Raw genomic sequence first — 21,726 nt, 5'->3', positions numbered from 1 at the left:
TGTGTCCGCTCACAGGGGCGGGGCTTTCCGCGGGGCGGAGCTCAGGCAGGAGGGGGCGGGGGCGGGGCTCCTGCAGAGAGGCCGGGCGGGGCGTCCGGGCTTCTCTGCGGACCGCAGCAGCTCAGCGACCTCTTCTTTTCCGGCCCGGATAAGCAGGACACCCCCATTCATGGACCGGGCGGCCGTGGCGAGGATGGGCGCGGTGGCGAGCGCCAGTGTGTGCGCCCTGGTGGCGGGGGTGGTACTGGCCCAGTACATATTCACCTTGAAGAGGAAGACAGGGCGGAAGACCAAGATCATCGAGATGGTGAGTACGGGGCTCGGTGCGCCCAAGCGCTTGATGGGCCGCAGGGTGTTCCGTCCGGCCTTACCTTCCCGCGCGGGCGCTTCTGGAATGCACAGGGCACGCTGGGGACCCATTCACCCCACGAGCGGCCACCCGGGGGCCAGTGACCCGGTCTGGACCCTCCGTGGTGTCACTCCTCTTGCCTTGGCTATGTCTCCATTTGAAACAGAAAGGCAGCAAATAGGTGATTCGGAAATAAGCCACCTCCTGCCGCCAAACCCGTTTCTCAAGAAATAAACTGAACGTTCTAGACTGGTTGTTCCCTAATTCCTGCAGCCAAACCGTTGTGACTAATCCAATTCGGACAGAGTTGTTTCTGCACCCTGGCTAGAATGACTTAAATTATGAAAAGGTGTAACTTCTCAGTGGTTGGAACAATGCCAGTTAACCCAGTTGGAATTCAGAATAGTTTATTTTGTATTTGAGTGTTATTTCTTCTTGTCTCAAACTGCCAGGAAGTATCTTTGTGTTCGTTTTTTCCCCCAAACCTCTTGCATAATATTTTTTTAGAAATTTATTTCCAATTTTATTGTAAGAGTGTTTCAAGAATGTACCTATTTAAGGTACATTATAAACAATATTTGCTTCAAAATTGGGGATGTTTTTAGTTGTTGTTTTTATTTAAAACCCATTCGCCAAGACAAGTTACTCACCGAGTTGCGTTTTAACGTGCTTACTGGAGTGCATAATCCCATGTTTACTCACAATAATGTGCTATGCACATGAACATCTGGGGTCAAATATTCATGAAAAGTTAAGTTGACAGTCTACCACCATATTAAGTAAGATCATTTTAGGTTCATATACTTGGAATACTTCAGCGTCAGTTACATGTTCTAATTGATTAAGGAAACTGTCCTGCTGGCCCCAGATTGAATTCAGAAATATTCTTCCATAACTAACATTATAAGATATGTCAATTCCCATGTCTCATATGCCACTAATATTGATAAGTTTTGTTTATTGCTACAATTAAATTATTTTTAATGTTTATTTTTGAGAGAGAGAGACACACACACATAGAATGTGAGCTGGAGAGGAGCAGAGAGAGGTAGACACAGAATCTGAAGCTCCAGGCTCTGAGCTGTCAGCACAGAGCCCAATGCAGGGCTCGAACTCACCAACCATAAGATCATGACCTGAGCTGAAATCGGATGCTTAACTGACTGAGCCACCCAGGAACCCCTATTTTTTTTCTTCACCTCTATACCCAGCAAATATTTTTATTTCAGAAATTTCATTTTATTGTTGCTGCCCTGCTTATAGAACTGTGGGAGTTTCCTTTTGTTCCAAACCAAAAATTTATAACCCATGTGGTAGGGGAGGGGAACTAACTGCCATACCTTACTGTGTGTAAACTATGGATTGGTCTGTTATATCACTTCTCTAAACCAAGTAGAGTTAAAAATCAATGCTTTCATAAAATCCCACAGTGATACCATCCTAAGAACTATTTGCTGTCTTTGTGAAAAATAATAAAAGCCCATCAGGCAGACCAACTTATGATTTGTAGTATAGAAATTAGTCTTTACATATACGTATGTATACATAATATGTTATATCAATTCAGAGTGTGATATATGTGCAGCCTGCTAGTAGCTTTTAAAAGGAAAACGTTGAAAGAGCTCTTTTTCTAATTTGTAATTTTAATAGGTTACTTTTTCAAAGGGAATAAACATTTGATTGGGATTCTGAAAATTTGGGTTCAAATCTTAGTTTTATCTCTTTGTAACAGCTGTGTTTTAGGGGTCATGTTCTGCCTATCCCCTACCCCATCTTTCAAACCCCCACCCTAGAGAATCTGTACAAACCTGTGAATGTCTAGTGGACATAGCTTAAACTGGTCACAAATAATGGAACCAGCAGTAACTAGCTAAGCAGGGTGGGCCTGTTAGCTGGTAGGTAAGCAAATGACTTCTGGCACTGGGCTTAGATTATGCATTGCCTTAAGAATTTTTAACTAAAAGACACAAAGGTGTGGCTAGTGGGCTGAAACTGCTACAGCTGAAAGGTCCTTTAGGGCAGCGAGATAAATATACAGAGGAAGCCTGTCAGAAGACATGCTCAGGATGTTCAGAGAGAAGAGAGAAGAGAAACCATTTCTCATAGTCAATATACTTCATTATTAAATACTTATTTTAGAACAATTTTACATTAACAAAATAATTGAGCAAATAAGTAGAGTCCCAACCAGTTTCCCCTATTACTAACATTTTACATTAGTATCGTACATTTGTTGAAATTGATGAACAAATATTCATACATCTTTAAATATCCGTACTTTGTTCAGATTTCCTGTGTTTTTACCTAATGTCCTTCTCTGTCCTAGAATTCCATCCAGGGCACCGCATACATTTTGTCATCATGTGTCCTTATCTTGACTGTAACAGTTTCTCGGATTTTTCTTGTTTTATCTGTGATACAATAAGAAATATATATTTGGTGTTTGTCCCAGGTTCCTGCCACACAGCTCCTAAAACACTTGTACTCTGGGAAGCTTTAACAGTCTTTTCTATGTTAATGAGGTGGACTGGTAGCTGGGGGCCCCCAAGATGGCTTCACGATGTGGGCTGGTTGATTGAAAGATCAAGACATGATTAGAGCAGTAGAACTTTTAACCCCCTCTCCCTTCTGTGAGGAGAAGGGGTTGGAGTTCCTGGCCAATAATTTATTTAATCAAACCTACCTACATACCAGATGTCTATAGAGACCTCTAACTTTAAGTGTTTCGTATTTTGCCCTATGCTTCTCTTTCATTTGGCTGTTCTGAGTTAAATTCTTTTTTTTTTTTTTTTTAATTTTTTTTTTCAACGTTTATTTATTTTTGGGACAGAGAGAGACAGAGCATGAATGGGGGAGGGGCAGAGAGAGAGGGAAACACAGAATCGGAAGCAGGCTCCAGGCTCTGAGCCATCAGCCCAGAGCCTGACGCGGGGCTCGAACTCGCGGAGCGCGAGATCGTGACCTGGCTGAAGTCGGACGCTTAACCGACTGCGCCACCCAGGCGCCCCCTGAGTTAAATTCTTTATATTAAACCTGTAATAGTAATTAAGCACTCTCCTGAGTTCTGTGAGTTATTCTTGCAAATTATGGAACCTGAGGAGGTGGTTTTAAAAATCCTCAAATTTAGGGTGGGAGGGAGGGGAGGGTGGGTGATGGGTATTGAGGAGGGCACCTTTTGGGATGAGCACTGTCAAATTTATTTGACAATAAATTTCATATATTGAAAAAAAAAAAAAATAAATAAATAAATAAAAATCCTCAAATTTACACCCAGTCCATCGGAAGTATGTTTGGCAACCTGGGACTCGTGACTGGCATCTGAAGTGGGGACAGACTTGTGGACTAAGTCCTTATCTCGCGGGATCAGACACTAACTCTAGATAGTGTCAGAATTGTATTGAATTGTTGGAAGAGTTGGAAGATTGTTGGTGTGAGGAAGAAAACCCACACATTTGGGGTCAGAAGTGTTTATAAAAACAGATAAATGTAATTTAATAATATCCAACTCATGGTAACTGCTTAATAAGTAGTAGATGTAATTATTATACCAAAACACAGACTATCAGCCACTCTCATAACCTACATTTTTTTCCTTATGAACTCAATTAGGGCATAATTTCTAACCACTGGTATTATTTTCTATCTTTATCTCTCCTAAGCCTTCATTGTAAAAACTACTCTAATTATCCTCAGTAAGGATGGCTTGAATTTTTATAAACTGGACTGAAAAGATTAAAGTTGCCAAGCATGTGTATAGAAGTTGATACATATGCAGTAGAATTTTGCACAAATGAAACTACTATTGGTGATGAATTGTTTTAAGGAAAGAATTCCCCCACCTCTCTTAAATTCTTGCAGGTTTCAAGTCCTTCCTCATTGCTATTGACCATCACTTACCACTTGCTACTGAGTTTTAACTCACTATTCTAATCAAACATTCCTGCTCAGATAGGACCTGTTCTTTTTGCGGCCCTTTTGGTTACTCCTAATAAAAAAAAGATTCTGGAATAAAGCTTAAGTATTTATTGCTAGTTTCCTACCAGCCAGAGAAACCCATTTGAACACAATGTTTAGGCTTTGAGAGATATACTCTGAAGGAGGGAAATGTAAACATATATATCTTTCATACAGGTTTTTTTTATATACAACTTAAAAAAAATTTTTTTTAATGTTTATTTTTTTTGAGAGAGAGACACACACAGAGCATGAGTGGGTGAGGGGTAGAGAGAGGGAGACACAGAATCCACAGCAAGCTCCAGGCACCGAGCTGTCAACACAGAGCCTAATGTGGGGCTCAAACCCACTAATCATGAGATCATGACCTGAGCAGAAGTTGGGTGCTTAACTTGACTGAGCCACCCAGGTGCCCCACAACTTTTTTTTTTTTTAATATTTATTTATTCTTGAGAGAGAGAGAGAGAGAGAGAGAGAGAGAAAGAGAGCTCGAGCGGGGGAGGGGGAGAAAGAGGGAGACCCAGCATCCGAAGCAGGCTCCATGCCCTGAGCTGTCAGCACAGAGCCTGACGCAGGGCCCGAACTCACAAACCGTGAGATCATGACCTGAGCTTAAGTCAGTGAAGTGGGATGCTTACCGACTGAGCCACCCAGGCACCTCCATACAACTTTTTTAAATTGAATGATACATGATGGCTTTATTGTTTTTTACTTGGCTGATTTTTATTCATCGTCACTGCTTCCATATTTTATTCTTTTCAGACAGCACTTACCTACTTTCATATTCATTTAGCGTAAATATAAAAGCATTAACAATACACGTCTTCTTTGATTTACAATGGAGTTATGTTCCTATAAACCCATTGTTAAGTTGAAACTACAATAAGTCTGTAATGCATTTAATATAGCTACCAAATGTCATAGCTTAGCCTAACTTACCTTAAACATGCTCAGAACACTTACATCGGCTTACAGCTGGGCAAAATCATCTAACACAAAGCCTTTTTTATAGTGAAGTGTTGAATATATAATATAATTTACTGAAAGTGAAAAACAAAATACTTGTATGAAACAGAATGGTTGTCCGTGTAACAGTTGTTTATCCTTGTGACTGCATGGCTGACGGAGCTGTGGCCACCGCCATTGCCCAACATCAGGAGAGAGTATTGTACCACCCATTAGTAGCCCAGGAAAAGATGAAAATTCAAGGTATAGTTTCTACTAAATGCATATCAGTCTCTCACCATAGTAAAGTCAGAGAATTATAAGTCAAAGCATTGTAAGTTAAGGAATCTAATCAAATTTTAGGGAAATAGTAGGAACTGTAATTTTTGCTTTATAAAAGTAAAACCCATGGGGTGCCTGGGTGGCTCAGTTGGTTAAGCATCCAACTTTGGCTCAGGTCATGATCTTGCAGTTAATTAGTTTAAGCCTCACATCAGGCTCTGTGCTGGCAGCTCAGAGACTGGGCCTGCTTCAGATTCTGTGTCTGCCCCTCCCCCACTCACCATCTCTCTCTCTCTCTCTCTCTCTCTCTCTCTCTCTCTCTCTCTCTCTCTCTGTCTCTCTCTCTCTCTGTGTCTCTCTGTCTCTCAAAAATAAGTAAACATTTAAAAATAAATAAAAGTAAAACCCAGTGCTTGAAACTAAATAAAGCTAAGTGTTAGTGATTAAAAAAACAGCAGTGTACAAATTTAAGTGCTAAATGTGGCTTTTAAAAAAAAGAGAATTTTAAAATGTATGCGGTTAGCCATCAGGGCATTAGGACAGCACCGATGAAACTCCTTACAAGATGCAGCCACTTTCAAATGACAATTATTTTAAAGTAAAAACATTTTAATCAGATGTATATATGTTTATATACACATAGGCTGTTTTATAAGAATTCGTCTTCTTTCTGGATTATATTAAAATTTTTTTTTTCAATGTTTATTTTTTTGGGGACAGAGAGAGACAGAGCATGAACGGGGGAGGGGCAGAGAGAGAGGGAGACACAGAATCGGAAACAGGCTCCAGGCTCTGAGCCATCAGCCCAGAGCCTGACGCGGGGCTCGAACTCACGGACCGCGAGATCAGAACCTGGCTGAAGTCGGACGCTTAACCGACTGCGCCACCCAGGCGCCCCGTTTCTGGATTATATTAGGAGAAATCTTGCAAGTGTTTTTACTAGTTATTTCTGAATGAATGCTAGCTTTCCTGTCCTACAGTGATCCACCACAGAACTTCCCTACAGTTTTAAGAATCTCAGTATAAGAAAAGTATATATATGCTTATATATACACATATATATATATAATTTTTCAGAAATAGAATTTAGTGATTCATCACTTACATATAACACCCAGTGCTCCTCCCAGCAAGTGTCCTTCTTAATGCCCCTCCACCCATTTAGCCCATCCCCCCACCCAACATCCCTCCAGCAACCCTCAGTATGTTCTCTGTATTTAATAGTCTCTCTAGGGGTGCCTGGGTGGCTCAGTTGGTTAAGCATCAGACTTCAGCTCAGATCATGATCTCACAGCTCTTGAGTTTGAGCCCCACATCGGGCTCTGTGCTGACAGCTCAGAGCCTGGAGCCTGCTTCAGATTCTGTGTCTCCCTCTCTCTCTACCCCTCCCCTGCTCACTCTCTGTCTCTCTGTGTCTCTCAAAAATAAACATTAAAAAAGGAAAAAGAGTCTCTTATGGTTTGTCTCCTCTCTCTTTCTATATTATTTTTGCTTCTCTTCCCATATGTTCATCTGTTTTGTTTCTTAAATTCCACATGAGTGAAACCATATGATATTTGTCTTCCTCTGACTGACTTATTTTGCTTAGCATAATACACTCTAGTTCCATCCACCTTATTGCAAATGGCAAGATTTCATTCTTTTTCATAGCCGAGTAGTATTCCATTGTATATATATCTACCACATCTGTTTTATCCATTCATCATTCAGTGGATGTTTGGGCTCTTTCCATACTTTGGCTATTGTCAGTAGTGTTGCTATAAACGTTGGGGTACATGTGCCCCTTCGAATCCTCACTCCTATATCCTTTGGATAAATACCTAGTGGTGCAATTGCTGGTTTGTAGGGTAGTTCTATTTTTAATTTTTTGAGGAACCTCCTTACTGTTTTCCAGAGTGGCTGCACCAGTTTGCATTCCCAACAGTGCAGAAGGGTTCCTCTTTTTCTGTATCCTCGCCAACATCTGTTGTTGCCTGAGTTGTTAATTTTAGCCATTCTGACAGGTGTGAGGTGGTATCTCATTATGGTTTGGATTTGTATTTCCCTGATGATGACTGATGTTGAGTATGTTTTCATGTGTTACATATATTTTTTTAATGTTTTTTATTTTAAGAGAGAGAGAGAGACAGAGGTGAGCGGGGGAGGAGCAGAGAGAGAGGGAGATGCAGAATCTGAAGCAGGCTCCAGGCTCTGAGCTGTCAGCACAGAGCCTGATGCAGGGCTTGAACTCATGGACCATGAGATCATGACTGAACTGATGTCAGATGCCTAACCAACTGAGCCACCCAGGTGCCCCTGTGTATCTTTTAATCCAAAGTATTGAAAGACTGAAAACTGACTTTTTAGTGATTATTATTCTCAAGTTAGCTACATGCTGTGTGTTCTTGGCTTCAGGAGTAGATTCCCATGATTCATCACTAACATATAACACCCAGTGCCCATCCCAACAAGTGTTCTCCTCAATGCCCATCATCCATATTCCCCAGCCCCCCAAACCCCCACCCCTAACAACCCTCAGTTTTTTCTCATATTGGAAAGTCTCTTATGGTTTGCTTCCCTCTCTGTTTTTATCTTATTTTTCCTTCCCTTCCCCTATGGTCTTCTGTTAAGTTTCTCAAATTCCACATATGAGTGAAATCATATAATATCTGTCTTTCTCTGACTAACATATTTCACTTAGCATAATACCCTCCAGTTCCATCCAAACAGCAAGATTTCATTCTTTTTCATAGCCGAGTAATATTCCATTGTATATATCTACCACATCTTCTTTATCCATTCATCAGTTGATGGACATTTGGGCTCTTTCCGTAATTTGGCTATTGTTGAAAGCACTGCTATAAACATTGTGGTACATGTGCCCCTATGCATCAGCACTCCTGTATCCCTTGGATAAATTCCTAGTAGTGCTGTTGCTGGGTTGTAGGGATATTCTATCATTAGTTTTTTGAGGAACCTCCACACTGTTGAAAACTGACTTTAAAATTTAAGGCCTATCTTTTTGATTTATTCTTCTATTTGCTATTAAAGTAAGTTGAAAACAGACCTTTCCTTGTAGAGTTTAAAAACTAAAATAAATTATGTTCTTGGAAGAGAACAGCTTCATTTGATTAGACTATTTAGTAAACAGAAAGAGCTGGCTAAGGAGACCAAACATTTCTAGCCTCACATATTTACTGAGGGAAATAGAATTATAATCTTTAAATTAGACAAAGATTAAAGGTTTTATTATGAAAAATGGAGTTAAATTTGATTTCTGTGATCTCTTCTAAAGATGTGATTGGCATGTGGACTATACATGATGCAAGGGATGTAAATAGAACATGCCTTTATTTTTCTTTCTTGTGGCCTCTTTCAATAGTAATCTTTCTTGCCAGTGGTGAAAATGCTGATGAACCTATGATTTTTTGCTTACTCTCAGGTAAAAGACAGTCTTTTATTTAAAAAAAAAAACAAACCTTTTTTTTAATGTTTATTTTTGAGAGAAAGAGAGGCAGAGAAAGACAGAGACACAGAATCCAAAGCAGGCTCCAGGCTCTGAGTTGTCAGCACAGAGCCCGATGCGGGGCTCGAACTGGTGAACTGTGAGATGATGACCTGAACCGAAGTCAGAGTCAGTTCCATTTCTGTAAATACAAATGTCTAGTCATATAGTAGTCATGATTTCAATATTAATTCTGTGGTGAGACTTCTAAATGGACATTACTAGTATCACCAGTATTTTTAGTCTTCTCCCCTTTTTGCCTTTGGGCAAGCTTTGCTATTCTGGCCAATAGACTGTGTCTGGAGATGATATGGCTACTTCCAGGCCAGTATAGTTATGAACAGTTACACAGTTGTCCCTAGTCTTTCCTACTACTAGAGTAAACCCTGAAGCATCATGTTGATGTGGAGACAACACAATATCAAAGCAGCCTGGAATACTGAGCCAATATGTGGAGGACAGCTGCCCTGGAGAGCCCTCTGAACCCACATTGGACTTTGTGTGAATGAAAAAATCAACTTTTTTGTGTGGTAAGGAACTGAGATTTTTGTGTTGTTATAGCCCCATACCCTATCCTGACTAACACAGACTTCTTCACTACCCCAAAGCAATGGCTCACTGCAGGTGGCTCCTCCCCTCCCTAGTTAATGGTGGCGAGTGATCTGAGATTGGATGGGAGGATGAAGTCACCCTCTCTGTTTCCCTGATGCTCTTCCTTCCCCTGCTAGCCATTGCTTCAGACTTTTGGGTTAATAGGGTAGGAGGAAGGCTGTCTTTTACTAGAAAGTAATGAAATGTGAGTTCTTATTTGACTCGATAGGTTTGTGCTTTCTGGGCCTGCAAGATATTTAAAGTTGACTTTCTCGGGGCACCCGGCTGTCTCAGTTGGAAGAGTGTGTGACTCTTGATCTTGGGGGTCATGTTCCAGCCCCACATTAGGTGTAGAGATTACGTAAATAAACTTTAAATAAAGTTGGCTTTTTCTTCTTCCACTGTAGCCCCATAATATGGGCAATTAATTTTTTTGGTACCCCACTCTACCTCAACCTGATTTTTTTTTTAAGTGATCCATTCCATACAGGCTCATGCCTTTGAAGTCTCTCCCTCTCAGGTGGCTCTTGTGGGCTGGACATAAATAGGTTTCTGGCTTGTTCCCTCCTGCATGGTCTCTCTTCTACTCTGTGGGAAACATTCACTTATCCCTGGCTCTGACAAACTCTAGGAGTACAGGCTATTACAACAAAGCCACTTTTTAACAATGTCAGCTTTACGGAGTTATGACTGACAAAATTATGAAATATTTGAAGTGTGCATTGTGATTGGATATAATATACACTGTGGAAAGGATTCCCCCATCTAGTTAATTAATACACCCATCACCTTACCTATTTATCTTCGTGTGTGTGTGTGTTTGTGTGTGAGAACATCTAAGAACATTTGAGTTCTACTCTCAGCAAACTTCAATTATATAGTACAGTGTTATCAACTATAAAGAAGATAGAATACTTGATGAATTTGCCATCATCCTTGTAACAGGGCCATGCTAATTTCCTTAGTGTTCCAAGTTTAGTATATGTGCTGCCAGTGGAGCATAGCAGAGCCCCTTCTGTCCCACTGAGTATCTTTTGTAGCTTGGGTCAGGTGGAAAACACATTTCAGGTTCTCCCGGAGACCCCACGAGAGTCCCCTGTTGCTTGGTGAGAAGGTAGCACTCCACCATCCCCATTCCCTTAGAAGCAGAGGGCACAGCAACAACTCTTCACTCTTTTCACTCTTTTGTATTTCTTAAGTGGGTGAGGGCCCAAGAGTCATCAAGCCAATTCTCCCCATTTTTCTCCCCTCACCTTGGTATGATACCTGTCCCTGAATTGAACCGAAACAGGAAGATTCCTAAGTTAATATCCTATTACATAAGGTTAACATTCTATGATTTTTTTTAGATGTTACTCATTGTTATGGGCTGAACTGTGACCCCTCAAAGGTTCTAACTGGACTAAGAATCAACAAGAAATCAATTGACAGATTAACAAGAGAAAATCAAATTTAATAGCGTACGTATGGGGAATCCACCCAGACATGAAAATTCCAAAGACAGGCAAAATGAAGTGTACATGTCATTCTGAACTCAGGAGAAGGGAATAGGGGTCTGAGACTTGAGAGGAATGCACTTCACAGGACAGAAGGAAGAGCAGCTGTATGGTAATTAGACGTTTGCCTTGCCACGTAGATGAGTCACTCACGTAAAATTTGTCTCCTTATTCTGGGAAAGATCCCCCAATTTAGAGTTCTTCTATGTGGTTAAAGGATGGACAAAAGTTTCTCTTGAGCCCACAGGGTCTCGCTTGCCTTCAGCTCAAAATAATCTTCTTGCCAGAGTGGCCCATCTCAGGGCGGCCTGCCCTGGACTCCTACATGCTTTTGAATGATAAGCAAGCATTCCCATTTCTTGAGTCTAGGCCTATGTGTTCTGTGTCCTCCTTGGCTTGTTCAGCCTCCTTGGGTGATACAACCTCCCTCTAGTGTTCATTCTTTCATCTGGACTGACAAGATGGACACTGGCTTCCCCCTCACTAGAAGCTCCACAGCCAGTTAAAACTGTGATTTCTAATTTAAACACATCTCAACTATTTATGGCTTCCTTCTTGAAGTTTGTTTGTTGGCTGAGAGAGAGAGCATGTGGGAAAGGAGCAGAGAGAGAGGGAGTCTCTAGAGGTCTCCACACTGTCAGCTCAGATCCTAACTTGGGGCTCGAATCCACCAAACACGAGATCATGACTTGAGCTGAAATCAAGAATCCGATGCTTAACCGACTGAGCCACCCAGGCACCCCATTTATTCACGGCTTCCTTCTACACACCAACAATTACTCCTTAAATAGCTGGTGGTGTTTTTGAAACTTGAGTGAGTTTCCTTCCTGGAGATAAACTTCTAACAAAAACTTCTTCCTTTCTTCTATTTTAAGGTAACATCAGATGTTCTCTGGGTACTATACTGAGTAAGTGTAAAGCCCACTATTGAATGTATATTTAGAAAAGGGAGAGGGCGGGGAATGAAGATTTAAACACAACTGCTTTAGTGGCTCAGCTGTTGCATAGGCTTTTGAAAATATCTTTATATCTCAATTTTTGTCTAATTTACATCAGTACACAGATTTATGACCTTTTAGGACCTGTTTTGAATTAATGACTTGTTTTGTAAAGCATATTCCCTGAACTCCTGTGGCGTTTCCTGGTGATTTCTCATAAAGGAGCAATTTATACACTGTCTTGTATTGTTTACTGTTATGTGTGGTTTTTAAGGGTCTAGATTGGTACATATTTGCCTTTTTTATTTGTTGCACCCAACTAAGAGAAACAGAGACCCCAAATCAGTGGCTTTAATAAACAATAAACATTTTATTTTTCTAATGTAAGAAGTCCAAAAAATAGGCAGTTGCTGGTGTTAATTAGGGGGCACATGGGTATCAAGACAGAGGTCCTTGAAATTCTCTTGGCTCTTCTCATGGTGACAAAATGGCTTCTGTAGTCCTGCCCAACATGTCCATCTTCCAGGGAGGAGAATACTCATTTCAGTAAAGCAGAGCTTTCTCCTCACTTGTCATTAGAGAGGACAGTGTCATATAGCCACCCTAATTGTGAAGCTGAGGAATTTTTTTGACTGAGAAATCACCCCCCGCAATAAAATTAAGATTCTATTAGTAAGAAAGAAAGGGAGGAATTAGGTAATAAGCAGTCTACTGTACTATACCATACTCCCTATTCTTTTTCTGTATTACTTGCCATTCAGTAAATTGATTTAAAATTTGATCAAATATAAATGCATGTATATAATCTAGGATTACTGGTGGTCAGTTGGCTGGTGGAAAAACAGAGCATTCCAACTGCTACAAGTCCTTGGCCATTCTGGACGGCAGTCCAGAATACAGACTCAGAATAGCTTTGCTCTTCTGTCCACCACAAGCATAAAGATTTATTCATTCATACCTGAAATACCTAGGTCTTCAGTAGTTCTGGAGACATCACACTGGGTTTATGCATGCTAAGATTTAGAAGCTAGTCTCCCAATTATGTGCCACAACTAGCTTAAAAGCTAGAGTCCTAACAGTACTTCTAGAATGAATAAATATAAATTTGTGAAAGAGATAGCAAGGAAAGGCTGTGTGGAATTCAAAGGAATAGGAGATTACATTGGGTAATGTTTGATGGATGTGGTGTTATTTGAAGAGTGACAATCATGATTGATCCAGTCTGAATAAAATATATATTGTAAAATAAGGGGAATATATTAAACTCTTGACATTGGCAAAGAATATGTCCAAGATCATTTTGAATCCCAAATTTGCAAGTGTGGAGATATTTGTACCAGGCATATGACTTTGTCTTTTCAAATCACATTTGCCATGTTACCTATGTGTTATCCTCATGTAGCAAGTTTCACCACATCAGCTTCAGCAAGTGTGAGCTCTAATCTAGTGAGCTGTTTTTATGTTAGCCAGAATACTTCTTGATACCATTGGAGTTTTTAATTCTTTTTGTTGTGAATTCATTTACACAACAGATGGAGCCACCCTTGAACCAGATACTATAATACCTTTCGGGTGTTTTTTTGTTTTTATGTTTAAGTAAGGGCTAGGCCCATTGTGGGGCTTGAACTCACGACCCTGAGATCGAGAGTTACATGTTCTACCAATTGAGGCAGCCAGGAGCCCTGATACTTTAATATCCAAGAACTTTAATTATCCAAGAACCAATGATCTTTTCTAGCTAAAAACCATCATATCCGTAGATCTTTTTACTTTCTTTATTTTTTTTAAATTTTTTTTAAACGTTTATTTATTTTTGAGACAGAGACAGAGCATGAATGGGGGGGGGCGCGGTCAGAGAGAGGGAGACACAGAATCTGAAACAGGCTCCAGGCTCTGAGCTGTCAGCACAGAGCCCGACACGGGGCTCGAACTCACAGACCGCGAGATCATGACCTGAGCCGAAGTCAGCCGCTCAACCGACTGAGCCACCCAGGCACCCCTTACTTTCTTTAATAAGCCCTCCAGGTGATTCCAATGTGAGCTAAAGTTTGAGAATCATAGAAGTTAAAGAATTCAAATTTTTGTCCCCAGCAAAATTTCAAAGTTTACAAAATTTGTTAAAAAAAAAAAATCCAGTTTAATTGTTCACAAATAGTCACAATTAAGGGCTACCAAACAATTACCATGTGGAAAGAGAAATCAGTGAGGAGCATTTAGAAAAATGGGCACTTTCATTTACTCTGTTGGAAATGATATATACGCTGGTTAAATAAATTATAGTGCATTGGTTACTTTTGGGAAAGAAAGGCAAATGAAAAATTAAGTTTCCTTACTGCCTACAATGCATTGACAAGTCTTGAAACAGGCAGTGACATTCCTTTAAGAATTCAGCTGCCTCAATGATGACACTTTGCTCAGGGCAAAAGGCAATCTTAGCTTAACATTATCCCAACTGCAGCTCCCCCACCCCCCACCCCAGGATCCTGTAAGTCTACTTTACATATAAAAATTCCTTTGGAACCCTCCTTTATAACCCATCCCCCCAAGATATATGATAGCAATCATGTGGCCCACTGATAATAAACATCTAAAGGGTCTCAAGACTGAATTTTTACTAAACAGTAATAAATGACCTTTTCCTAATAGCAGCTAGCCCCTTGAAGTCCTGGAAACCTTGTTTCCAAAATACCTTAGAGATTTATGCTATGCCTAACACTCTCCCAACCTGAAGGTGTATAATCAGTCACTCTTCACAACCCCAGTGCAGCTCTTTCTGCCCACGGGTCCTGTCCCTGTACTCTAGTAAAATCACCTTTTTTGGGGGCGCCTGGGTGGCTCAGTCAGTTAAGCGTCTGACTTCAGCTCATGTTATGATCTCACAGCTCGTGGGTTCGAGCCCTGCATCAAGCTCTTTGCTGACAGCTTAGAGTCTGGAGCCTGCTTCGGATTCTGTGTCTCCCTTTCTCTCTGCCCCTCCCCTGCTTGCACTCTGTCTCTCTCAAAGATAAATAAACATTAAAAAAAATTTTTTTTTGAATAAAGAAAATCACCGTTTTGCACCAAAGACGTCACAAGAATTCTTTCTTGGCCATCAGCTCTGGACTCCCACCACTCCAAAATCAGTTACATTATGGTGCATTTGTATAATAAAATATTTTTGCAGCTTAAAAAATAAGAAAGTAAATCTGTATGAGTTAACATTTAAAAAAACTTAAAAGATAGTAACTAGGGAGAAAAGCATGTTCTAGAACAGTTGTGGTTCTGACAGAGATACACATGTATATGCTTGTATGTCACTTGAAATTCTTGAAAAACTGTACTAGAAGCTGTTTGTAGTTGTTACTAGTTATGGTGGAACTTGGGAGGATGAGACTGGGGAAGGAGATTTCTACTTTTTCATCCTTTAATGTTCTGTAGTGTTTGAAGTACATGACCATGTTTATTTTTTTAAAAACTGGTTAATTGAAAGAAACCTTTTAAAACCTGTGTTGGGACCACAGTGTAGAAGCATCTTCATTATCAGTAGTAAGGTATTTGTAATTAATTTGCTGAAGAGCCTTTGAGTGTGTTATATTCATTTTAAATAATCAGTGGTAAGATCTGGAATGCATTTTAGTGTGCTTAATCTGGTAACTAAAGTATATGAAATTAGCATAACTAGAATCAAGAGATGAGCAGTGTGAGGAAAAGATAATTTTCCCTCTGTCTTTCTAAGTTCTGTGCTGGGACCCTATATCAAAAGTTAGAATTAACAAGAGAAAAACAAACAAGTTTTATTAGCACATGTACATGAGAGATACCTTGGGAAAAATGAGTAACTCTCCTGGGTGCTTTAAAATTATACCATCTACAGCTAAAGACAAAAAGAGAAAAGGTCATGAAAGAGGCCTGTTATGGGATGGGTGGAAGAAAAGTATGGTAAACTTGAGTAAGGGTTGATGTGCAGATTTAAATGCATTCTCTCCATTGATTTGAGTTTGAGGTGCTTTCATCATTTTTCTCTTCCTTCTCTTTTGGTACCGAGATGGAGACACACACAGAAATGGAGATTTCCTTTATAAACGTACATTTCCCTTGCAAAACAGAACTTCTGCTCTTTTCAGAGCTTCTCCGGTGTCTACAGTTTCTCTGAAATTATCAGCTCAAAATAATCCTTGTGCCAAAGAGGCATATGTTGGGGCGATATTCTGTCACACTCAAGGAGCAGGAATTAAAATAAGCCTGGATTAAAGAGAATGAAGCCCTAGACTGCTATGGGCGTAGTAGTAAAAAGGGGACAGAAAATTGGTGGATTGCAGAGGTGAAATCTGTAGGATTTAAAAGGGAACAGGATTGGTAACCTCAAAATCTGCCATCTTCTTTTTGCTTTAACTCGAGATGGTATTGAAGATGGTGGTTTGGGCCATTTCAGGGAGTTACTTAGTTTTCCTGGGTATCTCCCATGTATACAGGAAGTATGCATGTTATTAAACTTGTGTTTGTTTTTCTCCTATTAATCTGTCTCTTACTATAGGAGAGTTTTGGCCAAGAACCTAGAAGGGTATAGGCAAAATTATTTTTCCTCCCCCACAGATTTTGTAATTTTTACAAAGTATCTTGGATTATCATTAATTCATCATAGCAGTTTGAATGTTTCCTACAATTTGTTAAATCATTTCCATATATTTCTTTTTTGTTTGCATTTAAAATAATTCAGACATCACCTTATTTAGAGGTACTGAATTAAGCCTATAAAGAACCTGAAATCCAATTTTAATCCTTATTCTCTTTTAAATTAGGGATTGTAATTTGTCTCCTCAGTACAGTAAGTTATTTGAAATCCAGTGCCATGAACCTTATCTGAGGTTCCCCCCACCTTTAAAAATGTCAATCAAGGAAATCTACACAATTCCATTTTTGTGTCAGCAGGTGGCAGTCTTCTCTCCGCTATGGCTTAGTGCTGGCTTTCTAAATTACCTTTCTTGTTTATACATTTTTATGTTTACTCTCTCATTGCTGCTTAAACCTAAAGGTTTGCCACCCCAAAATGTGCCACTTTGTCATGTGAATTATTGTGAACTGAAGCCAGTCAAGACCCAGAGGGGTCAGGAAAAGCTTTTTACTGCCCTTCTACCTGCCTAAAAGAATTTAGAAAGGGGCGTGTACCAGGAAGAGAGCTATTACCAGAGATTGCGCTTTTATCTGAGAGATTTACCTGCATGGAGGCAAATATTGCTCTTCTCATTTTCCTGGAATTGCCTTCCTCGCCTTTGAAGCCCCAGACCTCTACCCCTTTCTCCTTAGCTCAGGATGGTTTATAAGATTCAATTGCCTGACTGCTTTTAGGTCTCTTATCTTTGTGAGTTCCCATAGTGAAATTAAGGATTTCTTTTCTGTTAATCTTTTTAGTGTAGGTGGTCTCAGCAAAGAACATAAAAGGGTAGAGGGAAAGTTATTGTTCTGCCCTTACAAACCATTAATCTATAAAATTTAAACCACTGACACTCTTCTGCCATTATAGATGTAAATTCCATTGTCTATTTTTTTTCCCTATATGTTGTTTATTTTCCTCATTTGCAAGGTGCTAGTAGATTACAGCGTTTTGTTTAGTGGTTGATTGGAAGGTTGCTTAATTAGTTTGGCAAGTTCCTGCTTGTAAGTGGGTGGAAATAGATAGTCACATGTTTAACATGATGTGGGTTCCCGCAAGATCCTTCCTGTCCCCATTTTATCTCTGAAGCCTTGTCATGGCACAGCCCTCTCATTTATTTTACATCAAATGCCCCACTCAGAGCCTGGGTTCAAAACACCATCATCAAAAAAACCCAAAATTTATCTAGATTTCTCTGTGACACCATTAGTGTTCTAAGGTAATGAGACCCTCAGTCGATTTTGATGGAGGGAGATAGGAAAAGCATGAGAACCTAAGCATAACAGCATAGTGAAAAGTGACAAAACAGAAACCCACTGAAGTGACTTCAAGAAAACAGGGGGCTACCCTGGGGCTACCACTAGAAAACACTTAGAAACTGATTCCCATTTGGGTTAGCTGGGCACTGCCCTATCATCCTGTGACTAGGAGAAAGGAACTAAAATTTGGGGGTGTCTACTTATGGCTAAATTCACTGTGCATGTTTACTTTATTTAATCCTTAAAAACACAGTCCAGCTAATAATATTGTCATAATATGTATTAATTTGCTTAGGAACTAGCTTAGTAAGTAGCAGATCAGCCCTCAGTATGCTTAAAGAAAGCCTGCTTCCCACTTGGGAATAAGAATTGCTTTAATGAAGTGTTATTGTGTTGCTGATCTTTAAAAATTTATCTCTTTCCGGACGCCTGGGTGGCCCAGTTGGTTAAGCGTCTCACTTCTGCTCAGGTCATGATCTTGCGCTGGGCTCTATGCTAACAACTCAGAGCCTGGAGCCTGCTTCAAAGATTCTGTGTCTCCCTCTCTTCTCTGTCCCTTCCCTGCTCATGCTGTCTCTCTCTGTCTCTCACAAATAAATGTTTAAAATTTTTTAAAAAAATTTTTTCTCTTTCCAAGTTAAATACTTTATTCTATTTCATCTTTTTTTTTTTTTAATTTTTTTTTTCAACGTTTATTTATTTTTGGGACAGAGAGAGACAGAGCATGAACGGGGGAGGGGCAGAGAGAGAGAGGGAGACACAGAATCGGAAACAGGCTCCAGGCTCCGAGCCATCAGCCCAGAGCCTGACGTGGGGCTCGAACTCCCGGACCGCGAGATCATGACCTGGCTGAAGTCGGACGCTTAACCGACTGCGCCACCCAGGCGCCCCTCTATTTCATCTTTTTGATGGTTTTGTCACATGGCTTAGTTTTGGTAGGATGGGGAAATCTAGTGTTCAATAATTAATTCAGTTATTCTGTAATTTATAAGTATTGTATCTTATATAGTAAAGATAAAATAATTTATTTAACAAGTTTCATAATTGCTGACTTGAACTCTAGAGTATCTGGTAAGGGAATGAAGTCATAACATATAATGTTTGCGAGTGTAGTAGTTGGTGAATCCTTGGTTCAGACTCAGCACTGCCACATTCTGATGGTTTAGCCTTGGAAAATTTTGTGGTTTTAAAAAAATGTTTATGTACTTTGAGAGAGACAGAAAGAGCATGAGCAGGGGAGGGGCAGAGAGAAGAAGAGAGAATCCCAAGCACGCTCCACATTCAGCTCAGAGCGCAATGTGGGGCTCAGTCTCACAACTGTGAGATCATGACCTGAGCCAAGACCAAGAGTCGGCTGCTTAATCGACTGAGCCACCCAGGCACCCCTAGCCTTGGACAATTTCTAAGTCTCAATTTCCAGTTCTCCAGAATGGAGAAGATTCACCAGAAACTCTTCTGCCCCCTTGTTTCTTTCAGGGTATTATATTAAGAATATGTTCTGTCTTTGTGTTTGTATTGTTTATTTTACTTGGTATTTTAAATAATGCCTTTAGGAGAATTCCAACAGTGCATTCTAAATATCTACCCTGGGTTGTTAAGATTAAAAAAGAGATGATAAGCATATAGTGCCAAACTGTGTTTACCACATAGTAGTTATTCAATAAATGCTGATCCTCTTTTCTTCCTTCTTGAAGTAAAGCAATTCTTTTCACAGCTGTCTTGTAGACATGATGTTCTCTTATAGGAGGTTCATACTAAGTAATGATTTAATAATTGTCTCTAAACAGTATTCTGTTTGAGCTCTCAGGCCTGGAGATAAATCAGAATGTCTAATTATATCATCATACATCTTTCTTAAAGTTAAAAAGATTGGGAATGGAGGGGCACCTAGGTGGCTCAGTTGGTTAAGCATCTGACTCTTGATTTTGGCTCAGGTCATGATCTCATGGTTAGTGAGTTCAAGCCCCTTATCGAGCTCTGCACTGACAGTGCCACTGCAGAGCCTGCTTGGGATTCTCTCTCTCTCCTTCTCTCTCTGCCCTCCCCATCTCTCAAAATAAATAAATAAAACTCAAAAGAAGAAAAAGAAAAAGATTCGGAATGGAGAGAGAATGTTGAGCAACAGTTTTTCACCTGAGTACCTAGCCCTCTAGGGCCTAATCCTTGCTGGCCTGCAATCATAATTTGTACATGGTTAGATTGACCTGAGTAGCATACTTACAGGCTTGGCATATATAATTATAATATCATTTTCAGTTACTGAAATTTAATTTCACTGAAGTTGTATGAGAAACATGGGCTTTTATAAAGAATAAAGCTTCTACATGTATTTCACTAATTTTGAATCCCCTCTAATACACTAAAAACAAGCATATCATATGATAGATAGAGTATAGATGTTTAAAAATTTATTCATGAAGTTCACATGTGTGGATTTCCAGTCATGGTTCTGTTTTAGGGAAGTTTTAATAGTTAAGGACTCATGAGTACCTGAATTAGACCCAGTTTTTTATAAAGAATTTCTCCCTTTTAATTTACCTGTTTTAAGCTTAATTTTACCCTGATTATCTTTTTATTTTATATGATATAATGCATGCTGATATAAAAAAATTACTACATTTAGATAAACAGAAAGAAATAATCAGCAATTTTCACCAGCTTAAAAAAAAACAACAGATTTTAGTGTACTCCTTTGTTTCTCTATGCATGTAACTATTGTCCTTTGTCCCAGCATGAGATTATATTGTAGCATTGTTTTTATTTTTATATTTTTAAGTTTACTTATTTATTTTGAGAGAGCTATAGCACTAGCAGGGAAGGGACAGAGAGAGAGGGAGAGAGAGAATCCCAAGCAGGCTCAGCACTATCAGTGCAGAGCCCAATGTAGCACTTGAATTCACCAACTATGACATCATGACCTGAGCTAAAATCAAGAGCCAGGCACTTAATGGACTGAGCCACCCAGGTGCCCCTGTAACATTGTTTTTAATAAGATTATTCATTTATTAATTTATTCCTTACCAGGTCTATACTTATTTTAGATTATTATATTCCTTTATGTTATTATATCATAATTTATTTTAGCAGGTTCTTCATTGTTGAGCATTTAGATTGTTTTCCATTTTTCATTATGGTAAATAATGGATCAGTAAATATTCATGTAGCATCTTTGCAAATCAGTGACTGTTTAAGTAGAATGCTAGGTCAAAGGGCATGCACAAATCTAAGGCTTTTGAATGTACTCTCGGGTTACCCCCTGAAAAGTTTGTACCAATTTACATTTCCACCAGCAGTATATATAAGTACCTAGCTCCCTGTTTTCCTGGGAAGAGGTGTCATTTTTTTTTCTCATTTTTACCAAATAATATGTTTTTAAATATTCAGCTGAACCTTTAAAAATAGTAGTGGCCAGGGGCGCCTGGGTGGCTCAGTTGGCTAAGCGTCCGACTTCGGCTCAGGTCACGATCTCACAGCCCGTGAGTTCGAGCCCCGCGTCAGGCTCTGGGCTGATGGCTCAGAGCCTGGAGCCTGCTTCCGATTCTGTGTCTCCCTCTCTCTCTGCCCCTCCCCCGTTCATGCTCTGTCTCTCTGTGTCTCAAAAATAAATAAACGTTAAAAAAAAAAAATAGTAGTGGCCATTTATTTTCTTCTTTTCTGAATTGTCTAAGTTATTTTTCTTGATTTGCAAGGGGTTTTATAATGATTTTAACCATGAGAGTATGTTAGGAATGTATTTTTCCAAGTCTTTTTGTTTCACTTCCATTTTTGAGTAGTCTAAGAGTGACCCTCCTTTCAAAT

At 39.7% G+C, this 21,726-nt stretch overlaps 2 protein-coding genes across 6 annotated transcripts in view; both read left to right on the top strand.

Moving 5' to 3' along the window:
- LOC124524942 (retinitis pigmentosa 9 protein) overlaps positions 1-21,726 on the top strand; it is a 192,175-nt gene that overhangs the window by 63,262 nt on the left and 107,187 nt on the right. The gene's annotated exons all lie outside the window — the stretch shown is intronic.
- Positions 134-21,726, top strand: part of NT5C3A (5'-nucleotidase, cytosolic IIIA) — a 53,342-nt gene continuing 31,749 nt past the window's right edge. The window contains exon 1 of one of the 4 annotated variants that reach the window (XM_047097391.1): positions 134-307. In XM_047097391.1, the coding sequence (XP_046953347.1) occupies positions 170-307 (138 nt within the window). In that variant the 5' untranslated portion in view covers positions 134-169. The remainder of the gene's footprint in view (positions 308-21,726) is intronic. The other 3 variants (XM_047097387.1, XM_047097390.1, XM_047097389.1) reach the window with 3 other exon arrangements.

Source organism: Lynx rufus, unplaced genomic scaffold (genome assembly GCF_022079265.1).
Source record: "Lynx rufus isolate CCGP_SWC_20201006 ecotype Redwood Valley unplaced genomic scaffold, mLynRuf1.p SCAF_4, whole genome shotgun sequence".
Lineage (NCBI taxonomy): Eukaryota > Metazoa > Chordata > Mammalia > Carnivora > Felidae > Lynx > Lynx rufus.
Note: the sequence above shows the minus strand (reverse complement) of the source record. Positions and strands in the feature narration are given on the sequence as shown.